General features: G+C 53.3%; 2 protein-coding genes across 6 annotated transcripts; one reads left to right on the forward strand and one right to left on the reverse strand.

The window, feature by feature from the left end:
- The first annotated feature begins 2381 nt into the window (after nucleotides 1-2381).
- Cdc42ep1 (CDC42 effector protein 1) lies at nucleotides 2382-10288 on the forward strand. 4 transcript variants are annotated; one of them, XM_017594867.3, is made up of 4 exons: nucleotides 2443-3429; nucleotides 5530-5648; nucleotides 6511-7250; nucleotides 8618-10288. In XM_017594867.3, exons 3-4 carry the CDS (start codon nucleotides 6788-6790, stop codon nucleotides 9319-9321), a joined length of 1167 nt encoding a protein of 388 aa, XP_017450356.1. In that variant the 5' UTR covers nucleotides 2443-3429; nucleotides 5530-5648; nucleotides 6511-6787; the 3' UTR covers nucleotides 9322-10288. The 4 variants fall into 4 exon arrangements, with proteins under 4 accessions (XP_017450357.1, XP_017450354.1, XP_017450356.1 ...); XM_017594868.2 differs by lacking the exon at nucleotides 5530-5648 and having other exon boundaries at nucleotides 2382-2508; XM_017594865.3 differs by having other exon boundaries at nucleotides 2430-5648.
- Nucleotides 10253-16851, reverse strand: Lgals2 (galectin 2). 2 transcript variants are annotated; one of them, NM_133599.2, is made up of 4 exons: nucleotides 16714-16746; nucleotides 11734-11816; nucleotides 10704-10863; nucleotides 10256-10589 (listed from the first exon to the last, which is right to left on the reverse strand). In NM_133599.2, exons 1-4 carry the CDS (start codon nucleotides 16717-16719, stop codon nucleotides 10446-10448), a joined length of 393 nt encoding a protein of 130 aa, NP_598283.1. In that variant the 5' UTR covers nucleotides 16720-16746; the 3' UTR covers nucleotides 10256-10445. The 2 variants fall into 2 exon arrangements, with proteins under 2 accessions (XP_038934274.1, NP_598283.1); XM_039078346.2 differs by having other exon boundaries at nucleotides 10253-10863; nucleotides 16714-16851.

The raw sequence follows: 16851 nt of genomic DNA on the forward strand, positions 1-16851 counted from the left end.
AGACTCTTCTTTTCCTTCCATTTTCCAGAGCCTTCAATCAGGAGTGGGACCAGGAGCAGGGAATGCAGCCTACATGGGAGATAGACTTCCCTAGAGACAACCTACAAATGTAAGCAAACCCCTCCACCCCTCAGTTTCCCCATCTGTACAATGGGAAAAGAATGTCTGCCTCCAAGAGAGAGGAAGAAGTACCTGGAATCTGGTCCAGAGGTTGGGAAGTTCTGAACCACTGAGCCAGGGTACAGAGGAGGGCGCAAGAGTGGAGGAGAAAACACTTGCATCCAGACAGCTTCTCAGTCAGCTGCGGTGGTGCAGGCCTTTACTCCCAGCACCCTGGAGGCAGGAGCAGACAGATCTCTGTGAGTTCGAGGCCAGCCTGGTCTATAGAATGAGTTCCAGGCTGCCAGGATGCTCCATCTTTAGTGAGTGAGATGCTGTCTCAACAAACAAAACAAAGACAGCTTTCTGGGCCGTGTCTTTGGGCTTGCAACACACCCTCAGGTATGGTAAATGCCTACCCCGGAGCTAGACCCATTTTAAAGAGAAGTCTACCCTGTGCTCAGGGCTAGCCTGGCACTGCTTCAAGAACCCTGACTGGAGGGATAAGTTGTTTTCCAGCACCAGAACTCCTTTGAGAGCGAAAGCAAAGGGGTTATTGCTAATCACACGGGACCCCTGGTGCTCTCTCTCTCTCTCTCTCTCTCTCTCTCTCTCTCTCAACAGAGCAGGAAATGTGATCATCCTGCCAAAGGAGGAGCCCTTGGACAAGTCGCTTCACCTTTTTGCAAAATGGACATGATGACAGGATTGTCCCCATAGGGCTGTCACAGAGATTAAATGTGATTACGCATGGTATGCATTAGATGCTCAATAAAAGCTGAGACATTTTTAATTGCACCTACGCATGCACAGACACATGGACGTAGTTAAATACCCAGGCCCTGGCCCAGTTCTCTCCACAGTGTTCCAGCTTCCTTGTCCATGAGGTTCTGTGCCTCTGAGTCTTTGGGACAGTGTTCCCAGAGTTCCTGGGCTGCCCCAGGGGAAGCACCACATCTGAGTCTTCTCTGCACGAGACTGGTATTCTTTGCGCCTCAGTTTCATCTTCTGTCCAGCTGGAAAAACTGACGGCTCCCCTGTCGGCTAACTTGAGGATATAGAGTGCCAGCCCAGAAGCACAGCATTCTGTGAGTGAGCAGTAAAGACCCAAGAGCTTGTGTCCTTCATCCTGTCCTTATGGTTCCTCACCCCTCAGGGACAGCACTGTTCTGCTCCATCACTGCCTCAGAACTCAAAGCCTTTGCCCACAGTCTGTCCACTGTGAACTTCCAAGGTCCTCTGTATCTCTGTTTAAGATTTAACCTGGGTTCTGTCTCCTTCAGGGAACCTTGGTCAAAAACCTCACTCCCAGACTACTTTAAGGACATGTCCCGCCATACACAGTCCCAGGATTCCTGTCTGTCCTCACAGAAAAAGCAGAGGGTACATGTGTCGGGGGCCAGGATCCGTCCTCTCTCCTTGAACATGGCTGGCTTTGTGCCTTCTCTGAAGTGGGGGGAGGGGGCTCACTAAAGGTTTCTAAGGTGTGACCTCATTTACCTGTTCCGCAACTCTCCTAGTTGTTAGAGCGGGGAACGGGAGATAATGTAATATCTGATGTCTGGTTTGATAACTCCACTTTAGTTGTGTGTGTGTGTGTGTGTGTGTGTGTGTGTGTGTGTGTGTGTGTGTGTTCTGGGAACACAACTTCCAACCTCTGGAAGAGCATGAAGCACTCTTAACTGTGTTGCCCTCTCTCCAGCCCCATGGGGAAACTGAGACACTTGAAAGGCAAGGAGGAACATGGGCCATCCCAGCTTTAGGGTCCATGAGATTATCACTTGTTACACCACCCTCTACATGGTGGTCGGCAGGAATGGCCTCTTCCCCAGAGCAGCTAAATGTTCTGCTGGCAGCCCACCGGGCTTGTATTGGGTTGCCAGAAATGAGGGCTGGAGAAAACGGGAAAGAGTGAATGACCCGCACTTAAAAAACAAAAAACAAACAACAACAACAACAACAACAAAAAAGAGTCTTCTGGCCAGTTCCTCCAACTCCAGCAAAGGCCGGAGGCCCAGGACAGAGTTGTCAATCCTGGACTCCCCGAGGTCATCTAAGGAGCAGTGGGCAGCAAAGAGTCCCAGTGGCCTCCTCTGGGTAGTCTGGACTCAGGACAGAGCGAACATTCCCGAGGTCGCCCCGCCTAGGGGCGGTGGGCAGGGGCCTGGTTTGGCATCCTCGCCGCGCCACTGCAGCCCTCCCGGCGTGGCCAGCCCGGGAGGGGGCGCGGCCGCCGCGGGCGGAGCAGGGGCGGAGGGAGCCCGCAGCCCGCCCCCGCCCGGGGATCCGGCCGCCGAGCCCGCGGCCAGGGCGGCGCAGACCGGCCCAGCGACTCTCGGGCAGCGCAGGGACGCGCCGCCGCGCCCGCCCCTGGACCCCCCACCCCACCCCCGGGCTCGACGACACGAGGTAATCGTGGGCGCGGGCCGGGGGAGTGCACACTGTCTTGGGCGCGTGGGGCCAAGCGGTAGAAGGCCAGGGTGTTCAGACTTCTCGGGTGGTTTTGACACGTTGCGGGAGGTCAGGGCACCAAAACCGAAGCACAGCGCTGTGTATACTGGGACTCGGGGAGAGGGCGAGCCTAGGGCCGTCTGCGGCATTTCTGCGCGGGCAACGGAAGGGAAGGGACCCCAGGGCCTCTCGGCGACGCCAGCGCGGGAGCGGGAAGCTGGGGGGTGGGGGAGACGGACGATGGGGACAGGGCACCCTGCCCCCTCCCCAGCTGCATTCCAGGCTGGAGCAGCAGATGAGGTCATCCCGTCCGGTTCCCTTCTGGCCAAGGCAGCCGCTGCCCTCTGTCCGCGCGGGACGGGAGCGAGAGACTCTCCCAAAGTCTCCCTTCCGAGGTCCCCAGAAGTGAGTGTTTCCTGGTTGAAGTCTTTCCTGGACTTCCCATCCCAACTGATTCTGCCCTTCGCCCAACTTTGCAAGACTCACCAAGTTTTGAAGGCCGTTTTCTAGAATGGGAAACTGAGGCTGAGAGAGCACAGCGGTGGAGTGAAGGGCTGTTTAATTTTAACTCAGGGTGCTGGGGCAGGAAGAAGTCTTAGTCGGTAGTGTCACACAGCTTAATACCACCACTTGGGAAACTGAGGCAGGACGGTCACAATTTCGAGGTCAGCCAGGGCTGTATGTATATCCTACCGGCCGTGAAAGCTCAGAGAAGCCTGAAGTTCAGAGAAGCAGGATCCGGGAAGGTAACTCTGGGTAGCTTGCCTAAGTTTCTCTGTCTTCACCCCCAAAGTGCTGGCCTTTGAGGGGATGCCCCTGGAAGACTTCTAATCCCAAATGTTACAGATTGGGGGAAAATATGAAGCACAGTTTCCACAGGTCAGTGTTGATATCAAAGAGGTTCCCCGTACCTGCCCCACCTGCGCCCCCAGCAGGCTGCCCCGGAGGTAGGGCTCCGCACACCTGCCCGAGGGTGTGTCTGGGTACTCCAAGGAGCGGCGCCTCTGCTCACCCCGCTTCCCCACCATCGGGCCACGTGCCCAGTAAATCTAAGAGTTCTGTGGGGATACTGAGGTCTCACTGTGGCCACCCATGCCCTGGTCACCGACTATGAAGTGCAGAGCCTGGGTCCCATTCCTGCGTGCTAGCTTCCTCATATCTGCTACCTTCATTCAGATGGTTAAGGCAACTCTGCCAGTGTTGGTAGAATGTAAGCTCCAGGGTTCCTGCTATTTTTGTTCTGTAATCTGGATCCCTGCCGCCCCCCCCCCACACTATGTAAGGTGGGAGACATAAGCATTTACAGGTACTATTTCCTGGGCCACCTAAAGGCCAGCAACAGTCTGTGGTTAGTTAGCTCCACGTGGTAGATGGCTGGAAGGAAAGATTCCCCTTCCTCATGAAATGTTGGATTCAAACCCAGCCCTGCCCTGCTCCAGGATGGGAGAACTGAGTTTCTCCATTCTCTGGCAGAGGTGGCTCCTGCTTTCTCCAAGGGAAAACAGGAGCAGTAGATGAAGTTGAGCCGGGGCGCTCTGCCTCAGTAAGTGGGTGAGGAGGATGCTACCTAGAGGTGCCCAGAGCATTTGGGGGGTGGCTTCATCACAGGGATGGTCAAGGGGTGAGATGGGGACAGGACCTCTCTCCCTGGAAGAACTTCAGACGTTAGAGGATCTGGTGGGAAGGGCACGTGTTCACACGGAGGGGACAGTTGACCCTTCCACGTACCATTTTGCAGAGTGAGCCCTACACAACTCCATAACGCCTTCCTCTGAAGACTAGTTTTTATAGTACAGGGGAAACCTGGCCAGTGTTTACCTGCCACGGGACCTTGGATGAGTCTGTTGCCTGGCTGGGCTGGCCATGTCAGCCTTCTTTGTAGCCTGAGCCAGCCTTCCAGCCTCAGGGGGGTGTTGGAGACTCATCTGATGACATCATGTCATTGGTCGACCAACAGCAAAGCAGAGTGCTTTATAACTCCAGCAAACATTCCACGAGGACCTCTCGGTACTGGGGGTGCCAGGGAAAAGGATGATTCAGAAGTTGCACCCCCCCAGGTGGGGGAGGAGCTAGGGTTGGAGGAGGATCCAGTGGTAGGACGGAAGAGAATGTAGTCCCAAAACAAAGCAAGCTTTGTCCAGTTCTCCTCTTTGTTTTATCTTGTTAGTTAACCTATTTTGAATTTCAAATAACATTATGGAAGGGCTGCACTGAGAATAGTTCTTATGCTTGGAGGCGGCTCCAGAGCTTTGGAAAATTAAAAACAAACAAAAAAAAAAAAAAAACAAGAACCAAAGTTGAAACTCCGGGCTAGATCTTTATCCGCTGAGCAGGTGTGTGGAGGTGACTTGCCCAAGGTCACAGGGTGAGGACTCTGAGTCCCCAGCCTACTCTACCCTCTCAGAAGGTGCCAGGGGGTGGTCCTTTGGCCGGAAGGTTATCTCAGCTAGTGATTAGGCTGGCCACGTGCTGAGTGCTGGGAGGGAGAGAGGCTGGAAAATCCAGGCCTTGCCCCACCCTCACCTTGCTCAGGGAGACAAGACTGGGCCCCAAAAGCTGGTAAGAGCTTGAGTGAGTCAGAGGCACCGAGTTCAAGTCGGGACTAGCTTTTTGATGGGACCTTGAGCAAGCTTGGCCTTCACTAGGTCACAGAAAAATCAGAGTTCAGGGTATAGGATCCCAAATGTTCTCTAACCCCATAAGGAAGGAGAAAGAGAACACAGAGGAACCAGCCAAAAAGGTACAACAGCAGAGGGACCATGAGGGCTCAGAAGGGACATTGATAGGTAGGGAGAAGCTTTCGACACTCACGGACTTTTTGCCCCCCTAAAACTTGTTCCCCCAACAACAAGACTCCTATATCGACTTGGCCATCAGATAAAGTCCTTTCTTGCAGGCCTTCTCAGAGCCTTGAGTCAGCTTAAGTGTGCAGGAGCCAGCTGGAAAAAGCCACTTCTGACCACAGGGTCCCTTTTCCAGGAAGCACCTCGGAGGCAAAGGCTTCTGTGGAACGTCAGTCGGCTGGCTGTGAGGCAGGCTGTGTACACAGCCGTTCACAAGACCTTGGCAGGGCGCCGCCTTTCTCCTGACCTCCCCAGGTGAATAGATTTGAACCCACAGATCTGAAATTTGCCAGCAAGAGGCACGTTGTACCGGGTCCGGGTTTGCAGGGATGGTGAGCCCAATTCCCCTTCCTCGCTGAGAAGCCCCAGACACTGAGTCACTATAGTTTCTCACTCCTGCCCTGGTGCCTGCCTCCGCCGGATCTAGTGTCCGAGTCATCCGACCTGCGCAGGAGAGCCATTGGCACCTCACCCGAGGGTCTTACTTAGAGATTGGTCAATCATTTTTTCTGCTCTGCCGATGCCCGCTGTACACTCAAAACAGAGTGGAGTCTTTGTGCCTGGTCCATGCAGCGGTACTCAGAGGCTGCCCGTCCACTCTGCCTGTTCTCAAACTCTGACGTGCACTTGTGTGGGCGTGCACGTGTTCAGGTGCTCACGTACAGAAACCAGTGGAGGACATTGGACGCCCCCATTCTGTCACTCTTGCTTAGTCCCTGGAGACGGAGTCGCTTACTGAACCTGAAACTCGTGGTTTTGTTTGGTTGTTTTTTTTTTTAAAGCTAGACTACCTATAATCCCCCTGTCTCCGTCCCTCTCCCTCCAAACACTGGAATTACAGGCACATGCAGCTATGCCCAACTTTTATGTGGCATTGGGGAGCCAAACTCAGGTCCTCAGGCTTGCTCAGTGAGCGTTCCCTCATGCTTCACATCCCCCCCCCCCCCAAGCTCTTTTTTGAACTTCCTACACAAGCACCGTGGATCCTCCTTTGTGTGTAAAACCAAGGATCTGTGCGCTGTTGGTCAGCCTCGTTTGTTCTATTGGGTGGCTACTGTTTGGACTCGGATTTCCTCTTCTGCTGACATGCCACAATGCTGTCTTTCTGCCCTTCCAGGTCTCCGCTCCAGGGCAGGGACCACCCTCATTTAAGGCCCATCTCTTATCGCCTTCGAGCAGCCTCACCAGGACCAGGAGCAGGGCCTCTGGGAGAGAGAACCCATAGACTCCCTTGGCCTCAGCACTGGGGACAGTGCCTTAATAGAGTCAAGGGTTTGCCTTCTGCTTGGCCATCTTCATCGAGAGGAAGGGGCTAAAAGGATCCCTGAACCCAGGCTGCCATCTTCCCTGGCCCCAAGGTGGCATGGACTAGCAGTTGTAAGCAACCAAAGCTGATGCCCGGCCCCCAAGGGGGCACAGGAGCCCCCAGCATGAGCCTGGGTAAGCTGTCTCCTGTGGGCTGGGTGCCCAGTTCTCATGGAAAGAGGCGCCTGACAGCAGACATGATCAGTCCCCCGCTCGGGGACTTCCGCCACACCATGCACGTGGGCCGTGGCGGGGACGTCTTCGGTGATACCTCCTTCCTCAGCAACCACGGAGGCCGCTCTGGAAACACCCACCGCTCGCCCCGAAGTTTTCTGGCCAGGAAGCTCCAGCAGGTACGCAGAGTCGGCGTGCCCCCTCGAAGGATGGCTTCCCCGGCTGCAACGTCACCCGCCCCGCCTCCCATCTCTCCCATCATCAAGAATGCCATCTCCCTGCCCCAGCTCAACCAGGCCACCTATGACAGCCTGGTGGTGAGCAAGCTGAGCTTTGATAGCACTCCGGCTAGCTCCACGGATGGCCGCTCCGGTTACGGTGAGGAACTGCGTTCACGGTCTTTTTTTCTTCTGTTGAGATTTTGAGCCCAGAGAGATTCTGCCAAGCCTCCATTTCAGTCTTCCTCCAGAGCTGTTTCATCTCCTAGTGGAAGTCTAGTCCCCAGTCTAGGCTGAGGATGAACGGGATGGGCTTAGGGAGGTGGGGTGTCAGCCTGCTTAGTTAGGTCCTATAACACAGAGGTTGAGATAAATATGGGGTTCGCATCTAACAGGTCTCTGACTCTCTCTGTGGCTCACACAAGCCTCTCCCCCCGACCCCCGTCTCTGAGCTCATAACCTCACAAGCCAGACCTCCCCCTTCCTGGCTCATAACCATTAAGCAACCCCAGTGTCAGAGGTATAACTCTGAGCCCACTCTGGTTTCTAGTTCTCGTTCTTCCGACTGCAGTAAGCGCATGGACCCCCAAGCTCCGATCTTCACCTCCATGGGTCCCCTAGTCTCATTGCTAAGATTCAGTGAAGTCATGAGGCCAGTCTGATCTGCATAGTGAGTTCCAGAACAGCCTGGGGTACTACATTGGGAGACACACACACACACACACACACACACACACACACACACACACACACACACCCGTCTCAAAATGCAAAACAAAACAAAGAAAACAAAGATAGAGTGAAATCGCACACGCTCTGGGCTGGTTTGTAGCAGATGCTAGGGGCAGGAGCTGTTATTTGGACAAAGGCTTCAGTGACTTGGCAAATTGACCCAGGTGTGAATGCCACCTGGGCCTTGGCAGGACAACTCACCAGGGGACCGTGGGTTACTTCTGCCCCCTCGTGGTCATATTCTGCATTACAGTCTTGCTGCCACTAGGTACTAGGAACTCCATCACCTGTGTCAGGCTTGGGAGTCCCAGAAGCAAGAGTTGTGCTGGTAAACTTTTGGAAGACATGTGCCTGTCCTGAGAGCCTGTGATTTCTCTGTTCTGGCCCTGGCTTCTGGTTCTTTCTGGTATCCACAGATCAACTCAGGTGCTATGAGTTTACCTGCAGCCATCGGTCAGCATCGGAAGCAGGAGCCATGGCCAAGCCCACACCAGGGACTGGGTGTCAAGACTCAAGCTGTATCTATAGTTCCACCCTGACAGACTAGCCTGTGTCTCATGCCAAACTGAACTTCTGTTTTTATTTGCTCTTCTGCAAGTGAGGTTCAGGTTAATTTCACAGAGAGAGCATAGAAGCCTGTGGGGTCCTTACATTAGAAAAGCAGGCAAAATGGAAACCAGCAAGGGGTACAGCTTACCTACTGAGGGCCACACTGTAGGTCAGGGTTGTCCTGACTGTGTGTCCAAGAACAGGCTAGGGACCCCACCCCTGACCTTCTCCCCATTTCTCTGCTAGGCCTGGAGTCTGGGTTCTGCACCATCTCACGCCTTCCACGAGTGGAAAAACACAGCAGCCGTGACCGTGACCATGACCGTGACCCGGACCATTCTCAAGACCGAGAGCAAAGTTCTTCCCCCTCTGAGCCTAACCCTAACCCTGAGCTTCGACGCTCTGACTCTCTCTTGTCCTTCCGTTTTGACCTTGACCTTGGGCCCTCACTCCTCAGTGAGCTGCTAGGAGTCATGAGCCTTTCAGAAGCCCCTGCTGCCAACCCCCCTGCTCCTGCTGCCAACCCTGCCCCTACTGCAAAACCCCCAGCCGATGCAGTAACCACTCTAGACACTGTGACAAGCCTTCCAGCCCCCACGGCAAGCTCCCCATCCAGTGGACGTTTCCCCAATGGGGTAACTGCCGTGTTGGGCCCCGTGGCTGAGGTAAAGGCCAGTCCTGTGGGAGAGGGTCCCCAGGTACCCTCCAAAATGGCCTTTGACAGGCGTGGAGCCAGCTGGGGGGCCATCCGGGCCAGCCGTCACTACACGGAGATGGATGCGCGGCGGGAGCTGGCAGGGGTCCTACCCCAAGTCCATGGCTCCTGGGAGAGTCTGAATGAAGAATGGAGTGCACCTCCGGCCAGCAGCAGGGCTCCTGTGCCCAGCACGGTGCAGGCCAATGCCTTTGAGTTTGCTGACGCTGATGAGGATGACGAGGTCAAGGTGTGAGAGACTGGCCGTGGGCCCAGGTCCTGCCAGCCTAGGGGCTCACACAGAAGGGCTGAGTTAATTTCCTTAACGACTGCGTCTGTCCTCAAGACATGGTCACCTGCCCAACGGGAGTTGCCCCAAATCCTTCCTGCTCTATGCAAGGCAGGCTTGGATGTGGGGAGGGTCCCTGCTGACCTGACCCAGCTCCCTCCATGCCCCTAGGCCCACTAGCCCTTTAGTCATAACATATGCCACCCCCCTGTGGCCTGACAGTATGGCCTTTGTGCCCCAAGATGTTTCCCTGGTGGGTGGGGGTGGGGCAAGGACCACACAGGGCCATTGTCTGAGTGGGACTGCCTGCCCCTGCTCATGGAGAGCTGCCGCAGAAGGCCACCACTGTGTTTTCAATAGCTGGTTCCAGGCTTCTCCTCAGTTCCCTGAGAAAGGTCAGGTGTGACCTCTAAGTAGATTCTATCTTATGTGTACCCCAGAGCTGCCTCCCATGCCTGATTGTAAAAGCCTTTCTGGTAAGATCTGTCTGCCCAAGGAGGCAGGCCTTGGCCCCTGCCGAGGTGTACTTTATCCTCCTGGGAGTTTGGAAAGTTGAGGACCCCCTTCCAGCAACCCCCCTCCAGCTAGGAGAGGGGGGCCAGACGAGGTAATGAGTAACCAGCCTGGAATGTTGGAAGATAAGAGGCCCAGGTGGGACCCTTATCTCCAGTTCCTGGAACACCCCTGCCCCAGGTGCCAGGAACCAGTATCTGCCCCATAATCCCATGGGGCAGCTTGGCAGGTGCTCAGATCACCCGGAGAGAGACAGGTTCCCATGCACAGGGTGGCTCAGGATCACCTCCCGTCCTCTTCTCTTGGCAATGCTATACCCTGTGCCTCAGTTTCCTCCCCTGCACCAAAGACGGGGAGCATTAACACTTATGGAAAGTGCTAACAGTTCTTGCTGTGGAAATAATAAAAATGGATTCTTTTATTTGGCCTTGAACTTGGGGAAGGGGTTAATTAGTTAGGGCAGGAGTTCAGAGTGAACGGTGAGTAAGAGCAGAACCTATAAAGACTGCGGTTCTGGTGGGGGCTTGCTGGAGGGCTGGCTGAAGCTGGTTTGGGGCTAAGGTCTTCTGAGGAGATGCTCACTCGAGCTTGAAGGAGGAGATCTGGAGCCCATCCATGCTTAAGTAGCGCAGGTGGTTGTGGCCCAGCCTGTTGGGGAAGGTCAGCGAGTGTCCATCAGGCAGCGTCACCTTGAAGTCTTTGTCTTGGAAGGTAAGGGTGAGCTGCAAGGGGGAGGAAGCTTGTGAGGAGAGCCTGGGAAGTGTCCTGACAGGTGCCTGGTGGGGCTCCCCAGGCCGGGGCAGGAGGACCACCTTTGGGCTCCCCTTTGACCTCACCTTGACCTCTGACCCTGGACTGAAACAGGAATGGTTTTCTCGTTGCTCTTGTCCCCAGCTGCTACCGTCAAGGGTGTTACAGACAATGGTGGATTCATTGAAGCGAGGGTTAAAATGCAGGTTCAGCGTTTCTTTCCCCTGGCCCAGGTTAATGGTGAAGCTGTAGAGAGTGGTGGGGAGAAGGGCTTAGGACAGGGGGCTTTGGTTGACCACAAGCTGGAAGAGTAAGGGAAGGTGTAACTGAGATCTGTGTTGGGCTGTGCATTGTACTGAGTGTTCTGTTGGGAATAGGTTCTGAGGCTGTTGACAGAGTTACTGGTCTTGACAACTTCAGGAGTCAGAGTTGTCTGTTCCGGGGTCGAGACAGTTGAAGGACTGTCACCAGAGGGGTATGGGCAGGGGTAGGTGGCTCAGCAGGATCACTAGAGGAGCCTGGGTTGGACGTTCAGAGCCCTTGAAAGTGGAACGTTCTGGGTGTGGGATTCTATCATGGGTAGAGGTGCTAAGACCAAATCTGTGTGTTTCTGCAAATGAGGGACCTGGGTAGGAAAGGACTGTTTCTCTTAGGTCTTCCTCTGGGTGCCTGCCTGCCTCCTTCCTAACCAACAATGGCCAGAGGTTCGTTTTAAGAGATACTGCTGTACACTTACCAAGCCTGGTACTAAATAGCAGGGGTGGGGTGTGGCGAGTGGCGCAGTGCTCAGAGGAAACAAGTGAGACCTTTGCTGCCCCCTGGTGGCTGCCTCTGGTTAGAGTCACGGGACCCGGTTTAGAGGGCGGTGTGTGGGAGGATGTATAACAATACAACTTAAGTAGGGACTCAGAGCGCCATCCCTCTCCAATTGAGAGAAGGAACAGAGAGCACAGTTTCAATTCTGACATTCTGAAGGTTCCCAACCCAAAGCTTAGATGCAAAGTCTGTTCCTAACTAGAGCCACCCAGGGGTGTGGTAAGGAGCATTCAAAAAAGAATCGCTCCTTCCTGAGTCTTTGAGGGTCCCAGTCCTCAGCCATCCCCACACCTTACTCACCTGTTAACATCATTGTGGATCTTGCCTTTAATCTTCAGGGACATCCCTGATTTCATGTTCAGGTTTGTGACCTCGAATTTCTCCTAGAGAAAACTTTTGTTAGATCCACAAGGAACCATGAGAGGGATCCGTCGGCCTGCTTCCACCTCACCATCCTGGATGACTCCGTCCCCTCTCTGCCCTCACAGAGACCACAGCGTTCTGACTCAGGCTTCCCAGAGCCCTCTTACCCGCTGTTGGCTCTCCTCCACCCCACAACCCAAAAGGAGACTGACTAGGACTGGAGGTTCACAGAGCGAACAGCCTGACCTTTGCTGATGTTGTAGTTTCCCATTGTTCAAGAAGCACAGTGCCCTCGGCAGACCCAAGCCATCTGAATGATGCAAAAATGACCAGGTTGGGCTGGGTGTGGTGGTATCTGCCTTTAATCCCAGCACTTGGGAGGCTGTGAGCTTGAGGTCAACCTAATCTACCTTCGCAAGTTCTAGGCCAGTCAGAGCTACATCGTGAAACCCTCTCTCAACAAATAAACAAACAACAATGCAATGCAGTGAGGTATATTTGCGATCCAAGTATGAGGAGGTAGAGTCAGGAGGATCTGGGACTCCCCGGCCAGGCAGTCTAGCCTAATTGGCTAATTTTAAGCTCTAGGCTGCGGAGAGACCTTGTCTCAAAGGAAGTGAACAGCATTTCCTGGGGGGTGACAGCTAAGGTTGTGCGTGCACCCCCTCCACACCCACATGCAGCCCTCCACATGCACTGAAAAGGGGAGAACACGCAGAATACATGATGTGCAAGCATACAATTGTCAAACGCCAAAATCAGTTAACCTATCAGGGCTGGGATGTAGCTAAGTGGTAGAGAATTTGCCTAACAGGCATAAGTCCCAGATTTCCAAACCCAGCCCTTGAAAAGAAAAAAAGACTAAAGCATTTGCAGAGTGTCCATTTTGCAGCAGATGCTGAGGGAGACGCCCGCCCTGCCCCGCCCAACCCCCAGACCAATAGCAGCCGTTTTCCGGCAGGTTGCTGGAAGTTCAGCATCCAGTTTGGGAGACCCAAGACCAGGCTGGGCCTAACCCACATGGCAGAATGAGGGTAGCCGCCCTGCCTGTTCTATCTAGCTGTCCCTCTGCTCCTGCTTCCAAACGGAATCGGCAGTTCTCCAGTTGGTTTCCTGGCAGCTGACTCCTCCTCTTCCATCGTTGATGGTTAAAAGGGAAAGGCTGAGTTTTCTAAGCCACCACTTTGAAATGTCCATCTTCTATACTGGTGACCCGAGAGTGACAGTTGAGCTGAGTGGCTCTTACAAGCAGCATTTCTGTACTGTGGGGTTCTGCTTATTGACATGGTTTCTCTGTCTAGATTCTTTTACTATAATTTTTTTTATGTATATGAATGTTTTGCCTGCATGGATGACTGTGCACCATAGGCAGGCCTGGTGCCTTTGAAAGCCAGCAGAGGACATTGGCTGTCCCTGGAACTGGAGTATCATATGGTTGTGAGCTACCATGAGATTCGAACCTGGGTCCTCCAGAAGAGCACCCAGTGCCCTTAACTGCTGAGCCCCTTGACTTGTTATACTCTGTTGACAACCATCACCAAAGATTCCTGTGTCAGCTCCCCTGTATGTGTGTGGGGGGAGAGGGTGGTGCAAACTGGGGGTGAGGCCAAGGGTTGTCTATCCTTTCTTACTACAAAGAAGGATGGAGGATGACTGATTCATGTGCAAGGGGATCTTTAGACCTTGCCCAAATACCCTCTCTTACTACATGTAGCCCAGGCTGGCTTTGAACTGATGATCTTCTTACATTCTTACAGTGACTTCCTAAGTGCTTTGATTATAGGCATGAGTCATGGTGTTAATCCAGACTCATGGGAGGCAGAGGCAGGGGGATCTCTGTGGTGAGAATTTTGAAGGCTTTGGTTTCTTTAAGAGAGAGAGAGAGAGAGAGAGAGAGAGAGAGAGAGAGAGAGAGAGAGAGATTTTAAGAATATGTTTTCATTTTAATCCCAGGCTTGGGATATGGGGCTGCCTCAGAGTGTCTACGGCAGCTGACTGTGATTTGGTTTGTGCTCTAGCAGAGGCATGGTTTTACCAGCTGCAGATAGTTTCTGCAGTTGTATGACATGGAATGCTGGGGACTTTTCAGAGGGTACATAAACGCTAGGGCCCCGAGAGGTGGAGGGCTGTTTTGGGTTGTCATTGGCCACCTATTGTTAAGTATTTGTGGGCAAAGAAGAAATAACAACAAGAAGTTAAATGGCGAAGATCAAACTTGCCCCAAAGGAACCTTATGCCCCTAATCAAGAGAATGTAGTTTAATGATAACATTGCCCCAGTTTCAACCCCCCACTTTCCTTCCCCCTCTATCCTTTCTTCTCTCTTACCTAGCTAGTATTAGGGCGTTGAAAGGGTGGAAGAAAAAGGGTAGGGAAGGGTGGAAGAAAGAACCCACAAAGTAGCCAACAATAGCTACAGATCTCTGTGAGTTCAAGGCCAGCCTGGTCTACAGAAGAAGTTATAGGACAGCCAGAGCTGTTACACAGAGAAAACCTGTCTAGAAAATAAGTAAAATAAAATAAAGGAAACATTCACTCTGGGAGGGGGAACTCTGACAGCAAAGTCATTTCAGTAGCAAGCACTTTAGAACAGGGTCCTGCACCTCTCCCTAGGGAATGGGGTGGGCAGGTGTCTCTTTGGGGAATCCTGTGTGCCTTGAGATAGCTCACAGTTTCCTTAGCCTCTGCTCTTCCTAGATGGTCACAATGAAAGCATGTTCACTGTGTTCTTGGGGCCGAGAGATCTGGAGTTGGGAAGTGAAACAGCCTCCTGTAGGAACTACTCTGGGTTTAGCCAAGTGAACACTCTGCTCTCTTCAGGCTCTTGGGAGCAGAGCTATCCCAAGGGACATGAGTTGATCCAGAAAGGACAGTTCATGGTTCCTCCCAGAGGAGCTAAGGAGCAGAGGCGTGAAATGGTGACACTCACACATTCTCACTGCGTGTGCACCCATGCCAGTACCCCGGAAACCACGCCATCCACCCTACCCTGGCTTCCTGGGATGGGTGGAATGAGCAACGGACACCTCATCTTTACATCTCTGACTTCCTGGCTAGAGCAGAAGAACTGAGAGCCCTTGAGACTGAGGGTGGAAGCTACCACAAGGGTACAAGGAAGGCCAGGGTTGGGGGCACATTAGTATAAATAGGGACGCTGGGACTTGAGAGCATGTGCAGACCCAGAACCGTGTCCCAACTCAACAAAGCCTAAAACCAGAGAGCTAGAAGGCAAAATCAGGTGGGAGATGGGTAGTTCATAGGTGGTGGGGATGGTAAGGGTGGGTAGGACCAAGTCCCAGCACTACCTCTAGCTGGTCATGTGACTTGGGGCCAGCCTTACCCCACTGAGTGGGTTCCCCACTCGTGCCGTGAAGTGGTTATATGGAAGGAGAAAGAAAAAAAAAGCAAAAGAGTTGAGATGGCCAAAGTAGAGAAAACCGAGGGAGTGTCTGAGGCACCACGGGGCTTCCTGAGAGGCAGAGGCAAGGATAGCAATCTCTCTTCCAGTGACAACACCCAGTCATATAGACATCCTGCACACTGCCTATCTGCGCGCGCGCGCACACACACACACACACACACACACACACACACACACACACACACACAATTTCAAAGAGGGCACATGAGCACACCCCCAAAACGAAGGCTAGCTGCAGATGGGGCAAAACCTGTAGTTACAAAGCTTCCAGAGAAGGTGCCTACAGGTCCCAAGCACCCACAGGAAACTGGAATAGATAATAAACTGCCTCCTAGATCCTTCAGGGAGTGCCAGGCCCTGCCCACCCTGGATTCCAGACTTGGCCAGGACCATGAGAAAAATCACTATGGTGGTGAGCCCCCTATTTTGAAGTGGTTTGTTCCAACAGTGCTAGGAGATGAACCTATCATTTAAACCCCAGGGGGAGCCATGTGGTCCTATCCTACACACATCAGGGGAGACCAGTTTCCAGAGAGAGGGACGTCAACTTGTCCAAAGTCTACCAGAAGCTTCAGAGGAGCCAGATTGAAACACAGGCTCTCGAGAGTGTGCAATATGTAAATAGCCTCCTATGATTTCATCTTGAGCCTCAGTTTCCCTCCCTCCATCCTTCCCTCCCTTCCTTGTCCTTCCTTTCTCCCTTTCCTTCTCCCTCTCCCCCCCCCCCCTCTTTCTTTCTTTTGACAGGATGTCAGTCTATAGCAGGAACTCATTATGTACACCAGGCTGGCCTCAAACTCAGAGATCCCCCCGCCTCTGGGCCTTGAATACTGGGCTTTGTGTATTGCACCATCACATCCAGTCTATGCAGTGCTGGAGACCGAACCCAGGGCTTCATGCATGCTGGACAAGCACTTTACCCACTGAGCAAGACTCCGTGCAGTTCCTTTGAAAATATGCTATTTTCTGGTGCTGGAGATCCAATCCAGGCAGGGCCTTGCACCTGCTGAATCCTTGCCCATGCTCTAGCCCCTGAACTTCAACTTCTCATCTTTACGAGACTCAATAGAGGTTGGCAGTCATAATTAACATGACTATTGCTGTCCTTGCAGAGGGAGAGACAAGTCCTGGCCCTGAACCTGGTGGTAACAGACAGACAGACAACTCCGGTACTAAGGTGTTGAGATTATCCACCAGCTTTCGTTTTTTAGTTTTGGAGACAGGGTCTCTCTACATAGCCCTGGCTATCCTGGAACTCTCTGTAGACCAGGCTGTCCTTGAACTCACAGAGATCCGCCTGCCTCTGCCTCTCTAGTGCTGGGATTAAAGGTGTGTGTGTGTCACCAGCTTGGCAACCCAGCTTTCTTTTTGATTCTCCTGGAGAAACTGAGACAAAGAGAAGGGTGGCAATAATGGACCCCCAAGACACCCCCACCCCACACACTCAAGCAGACAAGTGAACCGAGGGAAGTGGGCCCAGAGGACCAGCATCCTCACCGACATGGTGACGGCTCCTGGACACAGCTCTCCCAGTTGCTCCTAGAGGCTTGAGCTCAAGGTACCCCCTCTCGGTCAGGCTTATAATCCCAGGATATTACACATTAACTACCCCAAGGCCCTAAATAGGGACTTTGG

The sequence above is a fragment of the Rattus norvegicus genome, chromosome 7, assembly GCF_036323735.1.
Source record: "Rattus norvegicus strain BN/NHsdMcwi chromosome 7, GRCr8, whole genome shotgun sequence".
Taxonomy (NCBI): domain Eukaryota; kingdom Metazoa; phylum Chordata; class Mammalia; order Rodentia; family Muridae; genus Rattus; species Rattus norvegicus.

Bases quoted from the DNA above. Each gene is read 5' to 3' on its own strand.
- Cdc42ep1 (XM_017594868.2), top strand. From the start codon at position 6,788: ATGCCCGGCCCCCAAGGGGGCACAGGAGCCCCCAGCATGAGCCTGGGT. The intron at 7,251-8,617 runs GTGAGGAACTGC...TTTCTCTGCTAG, and splicing joins GGATGGCCGCTCCGGTTACG to GCCTGGAGTCTGGGTTCTGC.
- Lgals2 (XM_039078346.2), bottom strand. The intron at 10,864-11,733 runs GTGAGTAAGGTG...CACTCTCTACAG, and splicing joins ATCCACAATGATGTTAACAG to CTTCACCATTAACCTGGGCC.